General features: G+C 49.2%; 2 protein-coding genes across 2 annotated transcripts; one reads left to right on the forward strand and one right to left on the reverse strand.

The window, feature by feature from the left end:
• The first annotated feature begins 87 nt into the window (after positions 1 to 87).
• UBE2A (ubiquitin conjugating enzyme E2 A) lies at positions 88 to 11,288 on the forward strand. Its single transcript, XM_082771238.1, has 6 exons — positions 88 to 281; positions 616 to 696; positions 795 to 820; positions 5,076 to 5,165; positions 6,142 to 6,230; positions 6,626 to 11,288. The coding sequence occupies exons 1-6, from the start codon at positions 238 to 240 to the stop codon at positions 6,752 to 6,754; spliced, it is 459 nt and encodes a 152-aa protein (XP_082627364.1). The 5' UTR covers positions 88 to 237; the 3' UTR covers positions 6,755 to 11,288.
• On the reverse strand, positions 10,913 to 18,443 carry NKRF (NFKB repressing factor). The gene is made up of 3 exons (XM_082771237.1): positions 18,098 to 18,443; positions 14,977 to 15,098; positions 10,913 to 13,419 (listed from the first exon to the last, which is right to left on the reverse strand). The coding sequence occupies exons 1-3, from the start codon at positions 18,328 to 18,330 to the stop codon at positions 11,429 to 11,431; spliced, it is 2,346 nt and encodes a 781-aa protein (XP_082627363.1). The 5' UTR covers positions 18,331 to 18,443; the 3' UTR covers positions 10,913 to 11,428.
• Positions 18,444 to 18,512: the final 69 nt, after the last annotated feature.

Here is an 18,512-nt window from a genome sequence, read left to right on the forward strand (position 1 = left end):
GCCCCCCCCCCCCCCCCCCCCCGCGGCGCTTGGTACGTGCCGGGAGCGCCCGGCGGCAGCGCAGCGCTCGGCGCAGCCCACGCTCACCGCCCTCCCCCCCCCCATTTCCCCCCCGCAGTGGTAGCGGCCGCGATCGTTCCCGGCCGCCGCCTCAGCCCGAGCCTCCCGCTGCCGCCGCTGCCGGGCGCCCCGCGCTGCCCGCGGCCGTGTATGAGCGATTCGTAAGGGGCGGCCGCCATGTCCACCCCGGCCCGTCGGCGCCTCATGCGGGACTTCAAGAGGTAGCGGGGGCGGCGGCGGCGGCGGCGCGGGGAAGGGGGGGGGGTTGTGGAGGCCGAGGGGCGCCGCGCCCGGCCGGCGGCGGAGGAGGGGGCAGCGCAACATGGCGGCGGGGCAGGGCGCGCTCCGCAGATTGCGTAGCGCCGGGCCGCGCCGTCCGCCTGCGGGTTACGCCGTTTGCGCAGCGGCGGGCGGCTACCTGCCGGGGCTACGCCGAGTGCGTAGGGGCGGGGGAGGAGCGGGGGGGAGCGGAGGGGACGGGGGCGGCTCTGAGGGGACGGCGGGGGGGGGGGGGGGGGGCGCGGACCCGGCGCTGAGGCCCGGCTGTGCCCGCAGGCTGCAGGAGGACCCCCCGGCCGGCGTCAGCGGGGCCCCTTCTGAGAACAACATCATGGTGTGGAACGCCGTCATCTTCGGGTGAGTGGGGCCGGGGGCGGCGGCGGGGCTCCCCCCCCTTCTCCCCCCCCGGGGCCGGTCGGCCCGCGGTAACGCTGTGCTCTGCTTCCCTCCCGCAGGCCCGAGGGGACCCCCTTCGAGGACGGTGAGTGAGGCCGGGGGGCTCCGTGCTGCCCCGGGGGGCTGCGCCCTGCCCTGGGGCTTTGGGGGGGGGGCCTGGCAACAGGTGGTGGCCGGGGGACACGGGAGGGAGGAGGGCGGGTGGCCGCCTGCACACCCCCGTACCCACCGCCCACCAAACCCGGCTTTCTTCCTTGACCTGAGGAGGGGTGAGTTCTGTCGCTAGGCTGGATTACAGGAACACTCAAAAAAACACACATCAGGGCTTGTTTCTGATTGCTAAACATGGGGATCTGGGGTCTAATTTAGCCTTATTAAGGTTTCTGTTGAGTCCCGGGTGGTGTTTCTGGGCATCCCGCTGTTTGGAGCGATGTCAAACCTGGGGCAGAAGTGCTGTCATTCCAAATTATTTGAATTCCATTTTTGTTTTTGTTTTTCTGATACTGAAAGTGCTTCACAAATCCCCATGTGAGTCAGCCGCTTAAGGAAACAGGTCGGATGTTTGAGGAAGTCCAGAGCAGAATTCTTTTTTGTTCTTGACATCTACTTCACTGCACTACAACGGGTGTCGTTCGGGGTTGAAGATTAAAAGGGCTTCTTAACTTCTAAAGCTGGCTAAATGGGTCCTTGTAGCACAGCTGTGTCCAGCTAGTGCCTGTTTGGGGTTATGGTGAATCCTTCAGCAGCTCTGTGAGAACTTGTTAGACATGAAATGCCGTCCAACTGAAATCAGTGATGCATTTTTTAAGATACTTTCAGTGCAGGCTATAATTAATCCTAGATCTCAGTGACTCATGGCAAAAGTATAAGAAAAACTCCGTAACTGTTACGTTGGTCTTGGCTAACTACTTTGTCTCTGTTTATCCTTGGAGGTAGCACCTGTAGGTATGCCTGCAAATGCCAGATGTTTTCTGTGAAGTTTTTGTGTATTTTAGATACTTCAGGCAGTTACTTTTTTTTCAAGAGATTAGTTAAGGAATTTGGTAGGGTAGCTCTTCTAGAAGACTAATGTTTGGAACTTGAATATTCTGTAACACTGACTGTAGAATAGGTAGATCAAATAAATGTATTTTATTATCTCAAAAACTTGGGATTAAGGGCTCCTTTAAACTTCAGTGAAGGGTTGCCGGAGCTGCCTAGGCTTTCGGTGCTCTGCTCTTTGGAGGCAGGAAGCCCTCTCCTTGCAGCATGGTGAAATGCAGGTTGTTTCCGTGTTCAGGCTCTTCCAGCGCAGTGTGAGGTTAACAGGTGCTGTGAGTGCTGTTTTCCATATATTTCCATGTAGCTGGAGACTGTTTCAGAGAGCCCTGATGTTCTGATTGTGTCTGTGCTTTCCTGTGTGGCACTGTTGTGCCTTTATCTAGGATACTTGGGGCACCTTGTGCTCGCAGCAGCCTGAAGTTCAAACGACTGCTTGAGTCTGCCTCTGCTGTCCTCCTGCTTTGGTTGATCTAATTACACAGTCCTGGTGCGTGATGGATTGCTCTCTTTGTAGCAGAGTGTGTGTTTTTCACAGTGCACGCTCAGGAAAACAGATAATGCATTGTGTTGCGGGGTATGCTTATCTCTGTCTCGCTGGGACATACCTTACATCGTGCCAGATAACCATGGGCTGAGTGCAGCCTGGAGATACGGGGCTAGGGGTGCCGGCGCTGTGCTTTCCCCTCCAGTGACAGGACTCATGGCAGCGCAGTTTGGATCTGGTTAAGCTTCATGTAGGTAAAACCAAGGAACCTTTCATCTAACAGCATTGAGCTGTTCTTTGTTCAGACCCCTGCTGGGGTTCCGTAACCCTCCTTGGGAAGCCTCTTGCCGGGCAGTATCCTTCAGAAGTCACTCTGTGTTCTCGTGTTCAGTCTCTGTCAGTCCCCAGTGACACTGTTGGACTTCAGATACCTTAATTCTTGTGAAAGTAGATGGTGAAAAGATTTAGTTGTAATCGAGGTGTAATAATCTCAACAGTGTGGGAATTACAGTTCTTCGTTCTCATTGTGGTGAGGCCCTTCTCCACTGTCAGCTTCTGAGGCTTTGTAGCTTTGTCTGAACTGAAATCCCTAGGCTCGAGCACATCTGCTTGCTTGCTGTGCGGAAGAATGCTGCCAACAGCCCTCCGTTCCCTCCACCCCCAGACTTCAGAGGGTGTTTTCACATCTTGGTGTGCAGGCTGACTCGGCCTTGGAGCAACTACTAATTTAGATCAGCAGCCTACCTTCCATCTTCTGGTTTAAGAGGATTCAATTGCAGGTGTCTGCAGTAGGACCTCAGGGACATTTATCCTACCCTTCACCGTGTTTCCCAGAATCTCTGTGCTTGTGGCACGTAACGTGGTAACGCTGCCACTGATGGAAGCCCAGGTTTCCCCAGTCCTTCAGTCCTGTTCCTCTGAAACTGAATTACGATGTTGTGGTTAGTGCGGGGTTCCTGGCTCGAGAGGAGAGCTCACTAACAGCTAACGTAGTGCCCTGCCTCTCTGCCATCAGGCAGGCAGCTAGAACAGGCAGCAGACCGTTGGCCCTCCAGATGGCTTGTTCCTCACCTAAGGAATGTGGATTTCAGTGCATGAAGTGGGGGCTCTTCTACAGAGCCACTGCTTCTCTGGGTCTTGCCTTGAGAATCTGAGTGGGGAGATGTGCCAGCTGGAAGCTGTCTAGCTCAGGTTTGTGTAAAAGTAATGCTGTCGTGCCCCTGCTGGGACAGGTGGCTTCCCTTTCTTTTAGTAGCTTTAAATGGATTCTGAGAGCAGGCTGCCCTCAATACTCTTCTTTGGCTATCTGATCTGTCCCCTCTGCTCCCACTTCAGTCAGTGTTCTAAAATAACATTTTCTGGAGTGTGCTTGTTGAACTCTATTATCTGATGGTTTTCTCCAGCCTACTGCTTGCTTAGTCACTCTCCCACAGAAGTGCCTGCTTTAGTAGCGCATAAAGAGGCTACTGAGAGCTGGAGCTGGGATGGAGAGCGCTGGGAGTTCTCCCAGTACTTGATTCTAAAGTGCTCGCGTTGCCTGGGACTGTCACTGTGTTGGGAAGAACAGGTAGTCCTGGGAAGATGTTTGCAGCTGGCGAAGTTGTTGCAATCCTTCCAGGGTTTGATTTCAAGCTGATGTCAAATCTGCTTCTTTGCATCTGGATGAGCAGGAGTAAAACTAGAAAGCCCCATTGCAGACTCGCACTTATTTAGGATTTCTGCTGTTTAGAAAACTGCTGTTCTTGTTGTTTTACAGGGAGATTGTATGCTGCTAGCCCTGTGCTCCCATGTTGGTAGGCTGCTAATAAAAAACAAACATGCAAAAACTTATTTTTAGGACAGAGACTTTCCACTGCTGTACAGAAAGCTCTGAAGCATCTGTACTCTGTCTTCATATGCAAACGGGAATGCCAAAGCAGTGACCTTCATTTCTTGTAACTCAATGCTGTGGTTTTTGTACTTACAAAGGAAGGAGCCCCTGGGAAATACTACAGACCCTTACTGATTGGGGAAAAAAGGAAAAGAGATTGAAATCCTTAAGGGGGAGAAAAAAGAAGTGGTAGATCTGCTGTGGCAGCTTGGTATAGCTGTTCCTGTAAGGTGCATTCCTCCTGCAGGAGACCTGTGCGGTGGTACAGGGCTGCCCCAGGTATTTCTCACACAACATAGCCAGGCTTAGGTGGTCTGACATGATGGTACGGGAAGGGTGGAGGGCCTTGGTTACTGATGGGACTCGCTAGCAGTGCCTGCTCCCTTGATGCCACAGCCAGGCAGGTTAGTTGACAGACTTCTTATTTTTTGATTAGTGTAGCCTGAGGAGAAGGGCTAAAATAACTTACATTGATGCGGGCTGTTAGATCAGTTGGATTGGGACTTAATTGAATACAGTTTTCTGTATTTATTTTATATATTATATTTGACTGAATACAGTTTTCTGACCCCTCTTAATGAACCGTACTCAAAAGGCGACCATTGAACATGAAGTATAGATGATCAGATTGTGGTTTTTAAAATTTCCAACATGAATGTTGCTTGCAATACTGCTTTTTTACAAAATGATCTCATGATGGGAGCAGTCGTTGATTTAAAAATATATATATTTCCTTGAAATTTAAGCCTTTTTTAGCAGTAAGTTAGGGAAGGAACTCTTTGCAGAGAGAAGCAGCACTGTAGGACTGAGCAAGCTGTAATTTTCGTCCAGCATGTATGTACAATCACAGTTATATTGGTGTGCGCTTACAGAGGAATGGTACTTGTTCATCCCTTGTGTAAATTCATTCTGACTAAAGGTTACCTATCTCTCTTTCAACTGCAGGAACTTTCAAACTTACAATAGAATTCACAGAGGAATATCCTAACAAACCACCTACTGTTAGATTTGTCTCTAAAATGTTCCATCCAAATGGTAAGTACTTACACAATATCTACGTATTTTAATTACAGCTTTCTCTAAGTGTTGTAGAAAGGGACTACTTAATAAGCAAGCACCATTCCAGTGTGGTTCTGTGGGGTTTTGATGAGGGCTGTGTGTGTGAGCAGAGCTCAGGCTTGAGACTAAGGGTGCAGTAAGAGCAGTCTTTGTGCTTTCAGGTGACACAGCACAGTATTTTTGAGTCTGTTCTCTCAACCATCTGTTGTTAAACCTGACAGGATATTTTGTACCTAAATAGCAGGTGCCTTCAACTTTTGTCTATACATACTGCATGCATATCAAAATGACCTGAATGCAGTTGTCTGGTATCATTTTTATTTTTCCAGAAATGGCTGCCTGTATGCATGCTATACCTTGAGATGCAGTACTAGTTTCCAACCATAGCCAGTAATAGTAAGATCACTTAATTAAGCCTCTCCCTTAGTAATTAGAAGGTTGGTTCCTTGTCTCTGAACAAATACTAGCTTCATGAAGAAGTACCTGAAACTTTCAAATGTTGCAAGTTAAGCATGCGTGGTCTAAGTGCACCAAGGGAAGGTTCTTTAGAAGCTGTCACCAGAGGTGACCAGGCACTGACTGCTGTAGGTACTTCCCAGGGGAACCTCTTCTGTTAATTGCTCTTCAAAGAAGTGGTCTTGATTTGGTTCCCATGTGAGTTACATAAATTCTTTGCCTTAAATCTCTTCATGGTTTTCATCCTTTCTGTAGCGGTGGTTGCAGTGTCACAGAGAAGTTTGCAATTGAAGAATGAGCAGGGTTTGAGGCAGCTGCCAGTGACAAGCTGCATCTCTTACTACATGCAGGCTTGTCTGGTCGATTTAAGTCTCAAACACTACTGGTTTCTGTACTGTTTGTCAGTACCTAGATTTTTTAGGATCAGGCAATACTAAGAAAAAATGAGTAGCTGTACAACTTCTGTTTTAAGCCATTCTTCTTGAACCTTTTCTAGTCTATGCAGATGGTAGTATATGTCTGGATATTCTTCAGAATCGTTGGAGTCCTACTTACGATGTCTCCTCCATCTTAACATCCATACAGGTAAAAGAACGCTGCATGAAAAGGCAGAATGAAATTAGGATGCTTAGACATTTAAAAAAAAAAAAAGCTCAGGAAAAGTGTTTTGGTTTCTGATAGCCAGTATAGCAGCTACGTGTTGATGTTTGTTAAAGTATGAATGCTTACCACGTGTAAATTCCAGATTTACTGGCACACAGTGGTCACTGCAGGGGTACATCCAGTGATTCCACTGCTCGGGTACTGCTGCATTGTAAAGAGAGAGCTTATAATAATGTCCAACTGGAATAATGCAATGTATCTTACCTACAGCTAGCTGAACTTCTCTGCTCCTACTAGAACTATGGATAGCTTAACGAATATGTTGCTGAAACCCTACGTGCTGTCATGTGTCTAAGAGTCTTTTTCTTTTTGCACAGTCTCTATTGGATGAGCCAAATCCTAACAGTCCAGCAAACAGCCAGGCAGCTCAGCTATACCAAGAGAATAAGCGGGAATATGAAAAACGGGTTTCTGCAATAGTAGAACAGAGTTGGCGTGATTGTTGACCCAGGATGATGCAAATGAACACTCTGGTGATGAGGAAAATACATGAAGTGTCTGAGTCATCTTCTTCCTCCTAGCATCACTGCATTTACTTTGAAAGCAGAATAGCTGTTGTGCTGTTGCCACCCTCCCTTGCTGAAGCTTCTTCTCCTTGGACATCAGAAAGCACCCACTTTGAAGTCAAATGTACTGTACTTGGGTTACTTGCAAAAGAATTACTGATGCTGAATTCATTTTCTGTGGTCCCTCTCCAGTCTTAGGGCAGTATTGTGCATTTCTGTAGTGTACACTAAGCTTTTAATTGTAATTGTGTTATACACAGTGATGCTTATGTGTAGCTTGATAAAAGGGATGTTTATATACATACACATTTTTTAACTGATATTACTAAAGTGCTGATCTGTCCAGGCTGGTCATTTACCATTGGTTTAGACCCCACTGCATTTGTAAGTACTGAGTGAAGAAATAACCTTGTTTCCCATTTGTATTGGTTTATCAACTCCTTACTTATGGAAAAAAACAAACAGCTAAACCAATTGCCATTCAATTAGTAAGACCATGGAATGCTAGTCACTTCTGCACCTCCCATGCAGGATTTATGTACAGGTATACATAAATCACTACAGTTGTGGTACTTTCATCTTTGCTGAGGGTGAGAAACAAACCCTGTTTTTTTATTTTAAATAGTGTGTTAAAGGACATGCCTATAGAGACTGCTTAAATAAGTTTCTATAGTCTTGTTGCTGACATTACTGGACAAAAGCAGGTGGAGCTGTGGTATTCTGAGTGAGAGACTTTCCCAATTCAGGAAGAGGTAAAGCCTGAAGTGTTTCAGAGGTGGAGTTACCCTTTCAGTGTCTTTCTCCTTCCCCTCATCTTTATCTGAGAAAGATAAGTTCTTTGGGATCCAACTTTGCCTTGTGGAAAGTTTGAATAAAGTATGGGGTAGTCTCTGCAGTTCCTGTTCTTTGTTGATTGTGTGGTTTACGTGAGCTACTGCTGCATGCTTGAGTTAGTATTCCTTCCATTTTATGAAAGTATTTTTTTCAACTCTGAAAAAAACAGTTCCAAGTCCATACTCACTTTTCTGTAAGGCTAAGTTAGAACATTTGGATACAGTACCTTAAGCAGCAGTGTGGGATGAAACCTTCCAGTTGTGTTGTCCACTGTTCCAGTGTCTTTTGTGTGCACATTGGTCTGTTAGTTGAGAAGTATAACTTTGCACCAGTAACCCATGTAAGAAACTGTACATTTTTCAAAACTTGTAAATAAAAGTGTAACCTTAATGCTTATTGTATAAATAGGCAAGAGGTGTACAACTGTGATTATTTTACTGGGGATGATAGGAAGTGTCAGGTAGAAGCTGTTGATTTCTACAACCCAGGCTATAAAATACTTGCTTACCTTTTGGGCAGGACCTGTTGTGCTCAGGCCAAGCTCTACATCCACCTTGCAAAGAAAATCAAATAAGCCCTTCCAGCTAGATGAAGGAGGCCTGGAGAACAAAGGAGGAAAGACAGGTCAGTATCAACTAGCAAGCAGAGAAATTAAAAAACACACACAAATCCTACCAAGAAAAACACAGAAGGCTCAGGACCATTCCATTCCTATTAGTAGTAAGCTGTTTAAAAAAAACAAAAAAAAACACCAAAAACCCACAAAAACAAACCTATCGTAAGTTTTTAACAGCAACTTAAAACCTTCCATAACTAATTGTTAGGGGAATCATATTTCTACTTCATGCCTGTCTAGGAGAGAATAGGATTCAAAATGACGTACAACACAAGCCGCTCCTGTGCCTTAACTCCACCAGTAAGACAGAAGCTGCCAGCTTCTTCAAAAGATATCTACCAGGCTTTACACCTCTTCTCCTGTGCCAACGCTTCTGTGCTAACACTTCTCCCCTGGAAAAGGCCTTTTGTCTTACGCAGCACAGCTTTTCACCACTGAAGTCCTACTCAGCGATCCTTGCTAGTGTTCCTAAAGGACAGTAGCTTTTCTGGACCCTTGAACCAGCAGCTTTATCAGCCACAAAAAAAACTATGAGAGGTAGGGAGAGGATTCAACTCCATGCACTAGACCCGATAGGCTCTTCTGGACACAGCAAGTCTGCCTCAATTAGTTTCTTTAGCATTCCCTGTGCACAACTTGCCCAAGTCGGAGCCAGTCAACAACGAGCATCTGGTTACACCAAATTACACCAGTGCAAAACAGCCCCACTGCCAGCAAAGCCCAAAGCCAACCAAAAGGCGTATGAAGGCTCGTAGCCATTTCCTCAGTACCATCTGTAGCTCATTCTGCTTTTCTGAATGGCCCAAGTCATTCTGATCTCATAGCAGCCCTTCCATTTTTGTGTTTGTCTTGCTAGTCACTAAAATAAAAGCTTCGACTCTAAGGCAGCCAGAAACATGAGCACAGAGGTGCAAGAACCTCGCCTTTACTCCTTTCCTCCGCCAGTCCTTCATCCACTAACTCAACATTAAACCACGCAGTGCTGGCTCCAGCAAGCTGCATGAACAGGAGCTGGAGCAGGCAGCAGTTCTTCACTGCCAACAGCTGACGCCCAGCCGGCCAAACATCCAGCAGCAAGCAGGAAGGCAACAGAAAGGGCTGGCACAGCGCTACCCCACTGGGCAAAGACTTCGGGCCCTAAAAGCCCAGGGTGCTACCCAGGAGAGAATAAAACCACCACCGACACCTTGCAGACTCCCTGTTGCTCAATAACTGTTACAGTACCATTACAGTTATCCTCTGCCCCCTACTGCTCAGCAAAAAGACATTTTTCAGCCCCAATACCGCACTGGTGCTCTCACCACCCTGCCTGGTGTCACCAAGCTTTAAGACCTGCTGATAACCGAGTTAGGGAGGGGGAGCCGCACTCCTGCTTGCAGGAATATCTGCCCAGGAAGTACCAGGCTTCTTCCACACTCCTACACTGCCATCTGCTATAGCCCAGCCTCCCTGGGAGCAGAATTCAGAAGGAGAGGGAGCAGTGCACAAATAAAAAGAGGACCCTTTCAGAATTTTCTACCAGATTATTTTTCTTCAAAAACAGCATCTTATTTCAGAAGCCCAAGCTAACAGAAGCTGTGCTGAAGCCACCCAGTTAAAGACAGGAGGGGATGCTTACCTGGAACTGGAATTCTTCCAGGGCAATCTCTTCCTTTTCACACTGCTGCGATGAAAACATCTCTAGCTGCACGTCACCTCCTGTCTCTTCTGTTTCATCAGCAGGGGTCAGTCACCCTCTCCTCAGAGCCAAGAGTATTAAAAAAAAAAAAAAAACAAACAGTGTAAGAGGTGGAAAAAAGATGTAGGACAATGCAAAGAGTGAAGAGGCAAATATGGGAAGCAGAAAACCAAAAGCTGTAACTGGGACATAAACCATCAGGCAAACAGGTGAAGAAATACTTCATTATGATTGTATTTGTGCTACAGAACCATCAGCCGTCCCCACTGGTCACAGAAAAAAACAACGAACAGCATCTCTGAGCAAATCTTACACTTGGCTTTTCCAAGGTCAATCCCCGACCTCCACATCTCCAGGCATGAAGCAGGCATTCCTCCAAGGCTGGAGGCTCCGTGCGTGGTGCAGCGCTGCAGCCTGCTCCCCAGGCAAGGAGAGGAGCGCTCCACACTCCCGGTGAGATGCTGTGCTCACACACCTCTGAGCAGCACCACGCAGTTTACTCAGGAACTGCCCTCAACGTACACAAGCACAGGTACATTAAATTAAGCGAGCAGAGAAATGATTAGGCACAGAGTTGGTTTTGCTCAGCATTAAACAGCTTATATTCAAAGTAAAAAAATAAGTTATGCAACAGTCCCCATGAGCATCTCTGACGCGTGGGCTCTGCGTTTACCACCCGGTTTGTATTTCACACATTACCGTGGCATTTGCACATGTGTCAAGCAGTGCTGTTAAGTAAAAATCCACTGGAATTACCTACGTTCAACACACTCAAGGCTAAGGTGCTTTCAGTGACTTTCAGTATGGGAGACACAAGGTAGGAACCTGTGAACAGAACTGTAAGCTGGTTAAGGACACCTCTACATACATACACAGCAGAGACAAACATGACTGTACCATAGATATGTTTCTCAAGAATAAATGCAGTTTTCGCACTTTTTTTTTTCCCCAACACAACACGTGACAAATCTTGTGGTTGTTTTTTTTTTCCAGAAATAAAGCTGTATTTTTATTGTCATTAATACCAACTTTACATACAGATTTATTCCTCCAAACTGCATTTCCTTTGCTTTTCATTATTTTTTGTTGTTGTAAAAAAAAAAAAAAAAAAAAAAAAAGCTTTTTTTTTTTTTCCTTTTTCCTTTCTCAGACAAAAAGAATAAGGAAACTATAATTTTAAATGGTGTCAAATTCCTTCTGGTTGGATGTGTGTTTTTGCTATTACAAAACTATTAAAATATGAGGGAGCAAGTAATATCAAAGACATACAGTAATAGCACTACTGGTTCTGGGCTGTGCTAATACACTTGAACAGAACTCGGTCAGTCCTAATTGACTAGTAACATTTCCGAAATTGTATGAGCAAGGTAAAAGATTTCAATGTTAATATATCCCGCAACAAGAAAATGCAGCATCTTTCTTTCATCGGGTGTCTAGGAAGTTTCAGTTCATCGCTACTCCCACCAGTGAAGTTGGACACCTAACCTCAGTTTGCCTGAGGCATGATCAGCTCATAATGCCCAACCTGGCCTTCTTGCTTCAGCTGGTCTATGAGATCCTCCTTGCGCCGCTTTCTGCTTACCACCAAGTACCTGTCATGGCCCTGCCCGTGAGATTTACTCTTAAGACCGTATTTTTGGGCAATCTGATGTATCTGCTTCCGCTCGTCGTTCGTCAGTTCTGTAGAGAACGTCAAGTCAACGTGACTTTCTGAGCGTGCATAGTTTCGAATGATCTGTTCGATGTCTCTTTTAGCGATTTTATTTACCCTTTCCACATCAAGCCCCAGTCCTTCCCTTTTAAACTGCTCCTTCACTGAAATAGGCTCTCTGATTCCTTCGCCGTCTTTCCCTAGACCACCACCTGTCCAGCCCATCTTTCTTAAAATTTGATTCCCAATGTTGTCTTCTTTGATCTTCTGCTTGAAAGCCTCTTCTGCTGACCGACCCTGAATCTCATTTCTAGAGATGACGTCTTCAATGGTGCCTTTCTTCAGGTTATTAACAACAGTCGGCTGAGTCTTTTTGAGGATTTTCACAGCTTCCTCTGCTGCCTCATGCTTGACAGATTTCTTCACTCCGACTGCTTCCGCGATGAATTCGTTTTCGAGCAGCACCTTGCACTTCCATCGCATGCCAGTCATCCTTTCAAAGACGTACTCTACTGTCATCTTGTTGAACTGTGCGGTGTCATTCAGCGTGCACACCGGGTTATCCGAGTTCTCGTAAACCACCAGGTCCTTCAGGTCCTTCTTCCTTCCAGAACCCCGCGAGGAGCAGCCCACCTTCTGAACCTGCGTCACTTTGATGGCAGTTACATTTGACTGCGTCTTCTGCAAAATCTTCAAGGCCTCGTCGGCTGCCGCGTGCTTGCTGGTCTTCTTGGTACCGTATCCCTCGGCTAGGCAGTGATCTTGTAGATACACTCGACAGCGCCACATGCGGTTGGGCATTAAGTCATATTTATACTCAACAGACATTTTATTATACGAGGCCGAATTGTTAAGGATTCCTATCGAATCGCTAGCGTTCTCTGTGAGGACAAAACTAGTCCAGTGTTTGCTGGTGTTGGGGGAATTTTTCACAGACTCAGAACCAGGCTGCATGGGGACGCAGTCCCTGTTGGCCACCACAAACTCCTCGTGAGGTTTGAGAGCTGGAGGGAAATCCGTGCGGTTCACGCCTGCCTCGCACACCACCAGGTCTTCGTGGTAGGTGTGTCTGAACTTGCGCTGAACGACCCTGACTTCTACAGACTTCTGCAGCAGCCTGACTGCCAGCTCCGCAGCTCGGTCCCGCGACCCATTTTTGCTGCCAGCATAACCGGTGGCCAGGTAGACGTTCTGACATCGTACTTCACAGGCGAAGCCATCCGTTAGGAGCTTCTTACTCTTCGGGAGGTCGGCAGGAGCGATTTCTTTCAGAGGAGCATAAATATATTCAGGATTTGTCTTGCAGGCCTGAATTGAACGCGTCAGAAGATACGTATAGTTAATTTTTTCAGTCCCGGTGTTTGCATCTGGGTTAGCAAGGTTTTTCCAGACAGCTGCTGACAGTTTCTCGATAAAGCTCTGCTTCTGCATTATAGCTGACGGAGGGAAGGTCTCTGATGCAGACTGGACAGCTGAAGGAGAAACAGAAACCTGCAACGCGCCACTTGTGGTAGTGTCCACACTGTTCACAGCCTTACTGGCTGCTGCTGGCTGGCTGACGAAGCCAAGCCCAGCTGTGTTGGAGAGCTGGGGATCCACCTCCTGCGCGTTCCTTAAGGGAGAATTTGTACAGTTCTCAGCTGGCTGTGCCACGCTGTTGGTATTTGCCTCCTGGTTCACTTCCTGCATTTGGTTATCCAGAGGATCCTCCTTCTTCTTGTCTTTCTCTGCGCTGGTCACGAAGTGGATGGGTTCAAAACGCGGTCGCACCCGGAACCTTGGGGCCATCTTTTTGGGAGGCTCAGGAACCTCGTCTGGCTCTGGACCTGTGGGATAGAAGAAAATTCCAAGATTATCAATAAATATGTGCTGTGACAGGGAGACAACGTCTTCACAGAGCCATCTCCAGGAGGAGCATGCAGGGTTCAAACACAGGATTCCCCCTTAGCCACAAACCAAAAGGTTTCCTTCTGGAGACGCTTGCAACCGATCAAAACAGAACATTCGTTTGTGGGCAGGTCACTTCAGGGATATCCCCAGATCCACAACTACCATACAAAAACCTCTACACATTTAGCTGCATGGATTTTGGGTCTGAATCACTTGCTCTGCCCCTCAGCATGGCTCAATGAACCATTTCTGAAGTGAATCCACATTACTGACAGACCTCATTTCTTAACGAAGACAGATGTGAATGAAGCACAGCATCCTGGTACACACAGCTACTGCAGAAATGCCAGAACAGCCGACAACTCTGTGACTCTACCTCAAAAAGACGGCTACACAAGGCATCTACTGCAAAAGATTGAGCCCCCACACGCTGAAGTGGTACATGGATATGATTTCAGCAGAGGAGCAGAAGGCCACCTTGGCACCCTAGAACAAACTGCCTGATGCCGTGCCAGCACGTGCAGCTGTGATGCAGGTCAGGTAACGGCTGCCTGGGCATCGTGCTACCACAGCACATTTATCGTAACCTAGTTCAGTGCCGCTGAAAAAAGCACTTCACATGCAGCAAAAACAGGCACTCCAATGAGGTGACGAAGCTCTTACATGTGTTCAATCCTTCGGTTGTCACAGTGCTGATGACTTACAGCAAGGTTTACGTTTCTTGTTCAGCTTGGTACTTGGATTTCTGCACTGCAGCAGCATCTAAAGGCCCTCAGCAGCACAGCAGCTCTTTGCTGTGTGTGTAGCACATAACAGAGACCCCTTCCCGAAGCACTGCTGCCTAAGGGACAGATGTAGCATGGGAGGGACATCGTGTTGTTCTCAATTTTGCAAACGGGGCAGGGAAGCTCAAAAGATGACTGCATGATTCTGATCACCCCGCTCCTTCCCAAGACAGGGCAGGGAGCTCTGAGGGCCTAGAGAGGAGCCTGGGGATGGCGCTGCGGACCAGCCAGCCTGCTCTGCCCGCTGCTTTTCCTTCACAGGAAAAGCTACAGCTGGAACATCCATTCCTGAGAGCATGGGGCTGGGCTGAGCTACCCCAGACTCTTCCAGGCCCGTCCTGACAGCCAGGCTCTAGGCAGGCCCTCCCTCAAACCCAGAAAGCTGAATTCCATACCTCCACACACACATACAGCCCCATCTCGGGTGACAACGCCACCCCTCACTACAGCAAAGGACAATCAGAGCTAGTTAATGACACAGATCCAACTCCCTAAAGCTATCATTAGCAAAAATCTGTTACATGGCAATTTCAGTAAAAATTCCCTAAGCAAAATGAGACCTCTGCGTTAATTACAACCTGTGATATGGCAGAGAAGGGAAACGGCTGCAGTCCAACAGAGCACAGCCCAGTCCCTCTCCTGCCTGCTATGGGCCCACGCCACCCCACTGTCTGCACACCCGAGCAGGGACAGGGACAAGGTACTCACTGTCGGAAGGAGAGAGCTGCCTCTTCAGCTTCCTGCAAGGGACGAGCTCGAACGTCCGCATCTCCCCAATGTCGATGCCTTCGGCCATCTTGAGAACCTTTTCCATCACCTGCGAGCCGTATCTGCGTGGATCCAACAGCACAGCGCGTTACAACTGCTCCCGCGGGGGCACCCGGCCTCAAACTGAGCCCTCCTGCACCTGCTCCCGAGCCTAAATCACCCTGAGTCTTTGTGTCAGTGAGGGTCCCAGCACTCACCCCAGGCAGACAGGTCAGCCAGAATAAAAACACGTCTTTTAAGAACAGCCTGCACGATAAGCAGGACCTTTTATTATGAAAAAAAAAAAAAAAGAGAACTACAGCTGTCTGAGACACTGAACGTGGTCCTACAGAGCCCCTCACCCTGCTCCAGTACTAGCAAAGGATCTGAGCACTGACCAAAGCCTGACACCAGCACAGCGAGGCTGGGGCAGGAGAGCTGCGAGCAAGTTGCCTGGTCCCCGGTGAACCCATCTGTGAATAACAAGCAGAGCAGCCACCCAACCCAGGGGGTTTAAAACTTTAACATATATGCAGTATCTGCCTAAATGCAGCACTTGGCAAGGCTGTGAGGATCACTGAGGGGGATGGAGGAGGTAGCGTCTCAGCAGGCAGTGAGCCAAGCACTGAGGTTCCTGCCCAGGTCAGCAGCCGCAGCCCGCACGTCACCAATCCCGAAGTCACAGCTGTCAGGTGACAAAGGCACTCCTCTGCTTTTATCAGCCACTCTCCAGAAAGCTGTACTCGGTTTTAGCTTGGGAGCTGTCCATGAAAAGTTTTCAATCCCTGAGCCATGAAAGAGGCGAGGTGGCTGCCACAAGCTCTGTGCAAAGCACGCACCCCGCTGCAGCTCTGTGCAGGCAGGACGTGCACTGTGAAACATCCTGCTCGGCTGTACATCCCCGACCCTCTGAGCATCCCATTACTTCTAAGATCTGTCATGTTTTCAAACCATTTGCAAGGCTAAAGCTGAGCAAGAAAATTAAAAAAAAAAAAAAAAAAAAAAACTTTCTTACTGATGCAAGCTTACTAACATGGCACAAAACTAGACTCAGACAGCTTTGCGCTGGGGCTCAGAAAGGAGAAAAGGCAACCGTGCACCTGCTCCAGGAGCAGCTCATCTTCAAGAGACAGCAGCCAGCAGCACCACCACTGAACCAGCTGTAAGCACCGGGGCTCAGATTTCTGCCAGAGGAAGAGCAGACCTGTCCCGGCACGTGTTCGCCTAACCTGGCTGCTGCAATCTCACCTCGTGCAGGCTGCACGTGGAGGCAGAGGAACGCCATGCCTCCGATGCCTAACTGAAGTCTGCCCGCTTTGGTTTAAGTTTGCTACCCCCTGTCCTGATCCCAGCATAACGGGTTATTTCCCCCATGGTACAGCTACCTCTAACACATCCAAGAACATATTCAGCTTCCCCTGCAAGCTCTAAGCTAAATGCACGCTGTTATTTAACTGCTTCCCTACAGACCACATTTTCTAAGGCCTCTGGACGTCCTCCAGACAATCCTCCAACAGAACACTCCCTCAGGTTTCATCAGCAAAGACTCTGATAAGCAGGTGGTCTTCAGCTGTCTTGCGACCAACAATAAAAAAAAAACCACACACATACAAAAAAAGATTTAAAAGAGAAAACAACAGAACTCTCCCAGCCTTCAAGTTATTCACTTTACAGAGCAGCTCTGCATAAAGCTCCCACCTGCTCCCTGGCAGCACTGTGCTCGCTGGGCCCATGCAGTGCATGCAGGTTTGTGTACAACACAAGCTTTGGGGAAATCTCCTTACTGATATCAACTCTGCACAGCGTGCGTAAACCTATTGCTTGTGTCTCCCCTGAGAGCTGCTGCTAAAGAGGTTCATCAGTGAAAGTATGCGCACTCACAGGCGTAACTTGGGTCATTTTTCATGTTTTGAGGTCTTGCCATATAGCCCTTCACTTCTGCTATCAGCGCCCTGTGTCCACATTGCAGCAGTGCTGTTGCCAAAAGCACCGTCACAAAGGCCCTCCACTAAGAGAGCATAAAAACTTACACACAGACCAAGCAAACCATGTCTGAAAATGATACCCTCAATCTGAATAATCTAAAGTTTTTAGAACTTGATACTACTTTAACACTAAGGTCAACTTTAATGCTCACGGAGCAGAATGGTTTAGTACTTGGATCACAAAGTAAAAGGAGAAGACTTAGAGAAGTCAGCTTGGACCTGTGTTGCCCAACAAGACCCTGGGACAGTAATGTTAACAGAAGTAAAGCTTCGTGCCCTTCAGTGCTCACAGGTCCCTCTCCTGTTGCTGCACAAGTAACTGCAGTTATGAAGCTGTCCCTCCTGCCTCGTGTCTGGCAGGACACCAGCCCCAGCACCAGAAGTGCCAGGCGGGATGTGTGAGCTTTCTGGTGGCCCCAGAGCCTGGCTGGTTGTTTCTGCACCTCGGCAGTGATGCTGGTGAAGGAAGAAAACCTCTTCCACTTGCTGGGCCTGTTCCTCTCAGAGAGCACCAAACTGGGCGTTAAGGGGGTGCTAAGGGCTGCTTTACGCTTGCAGGGACGCTTTCTTGTCAATTAAGCCACAAGGCACCCCGCCACGTGCTTCAAAAGCCCTCAGGAGCAAAACACCAACACCTACTTCCAAAATACAAAATATACCTGTGCTTTCCTAGTGCCCTGCTCCTCCTCTGCTGCTCCCCATGTCCTCTCCCTGCCCCATGTCCTCTCCAAACCCCCCGGGGGAGTTTGTGCTCAGGGGGCCGGGACGGGCCTGACAGCAGGGCTGGGGCCTGTCACAGCCAGGGCATGGCCACGGGGCTCCTCAAGGAGCCATCGCCTCAGGGACCCCCTCACCTCAGTGCCCCCCTTACCTCAGTGCCCCATCACCTCAGGGACCGCCAAGTTCACCTCAGGGCGACTCCTTACCTCAGGGCTCCCCCCAGCTCCACCTCAGGAGTCCCAAACACCTCATATATCCCTCCTTCCCCTCAGAACCTTCCCCTTTACCTCAGCAACCCCCCCCCATTACCTCAGGACCCCCTCCCTTCACCTCAGCCCCCCTCCCCGTCCCCTCAGGACCCCCCCCGCCCCACCGACCTGCATCCCATGAAGACGTGGTTGGCCCAGAGCACGGACAGTGCCAGCAGTTGGTCGATGGCGGCCCCGGGGTACCCGCGGAGGTGGCGGAGGATGAAGCGGCGGCGCAGCGCCCATTGCCGCTCGCTCTCGTGGTACTGCCGCCACTGCTCCAGCACCGCCTCGGGCACCTCCTCCGCTGCCGGCGGCGACGGCATCGAACCGGAGGCCTCGGCCGCCCAATCGCCGGGCATGGGCGCGGCCGAGAGGCGCTCCGGGGCACCGGGCGAGCCCGGGCCCCACGTGCGGCACGGGCCGGGCCCGGCTGCGGGGTCCCGGGGGGTCCCGGTACGGCCCCGGTGCGGCCCCGGCCCCGCGCTCCCCCCCCCACCCCCGGCCCGGTGCGGCCCCGGCCCCGCCCCTCCCCCTCGCCGGC

This window comes from Aythya marila (genome assembly GCF_965140915.1).
Source record: "Aythya marila genome assembly, chromosome: 13".
Lineage (NCBI taxonomy): Eukaryota > Metazoa > Chordata > Aves > Anseriformes > Anatidae > Aythya > Aythya marila.

Bases quoted from the DNA above. Each gene is read 5' to 3' on its own strand.
- UBE2A (XM_082771238.1), top strand. From the start codon at position 238: ATGTCCACCCCGGCCCGTCGGCGCCTCATGCGGGACTTCAAGAG. The intron at 697-794 runs GTGAGTGGGGCC...TCCCTCCCGCAG, and splicing joins TGGAACGCCGTCATCTTCGG to GCCCGAGGGGACCCCCTTCG. The intron at 821-5,075 runs GTGAGTGAGGCC...TTTCAACTGCAG, and splicing joins GGGGACCCCCTTCGAGGACG to GAACTTTCAAACTTACAATA.
- NKRF (XM_082771237.1), bottom strand. From the start codon at position 18,330: ATGCCCGGCGATTGGGCGGCCGAGGCCTCCGGTTCGATGCCGTCGCCG. The intron at 15,099-18,097 runs GTCGGTGGGGCG...GGATCCACGCAG, and splicing joins CACGTCTTCATGGGATGCAG to ATACGGCTCGCAGGTGATGG. The intron at 13,420-14,976 runs GTGAGTACCTTG...TCTATCCCACAG, and splicing joins GCAGCTCTCTCCTTCCGACA to GTCCAGAGCCAGACGAGGTT.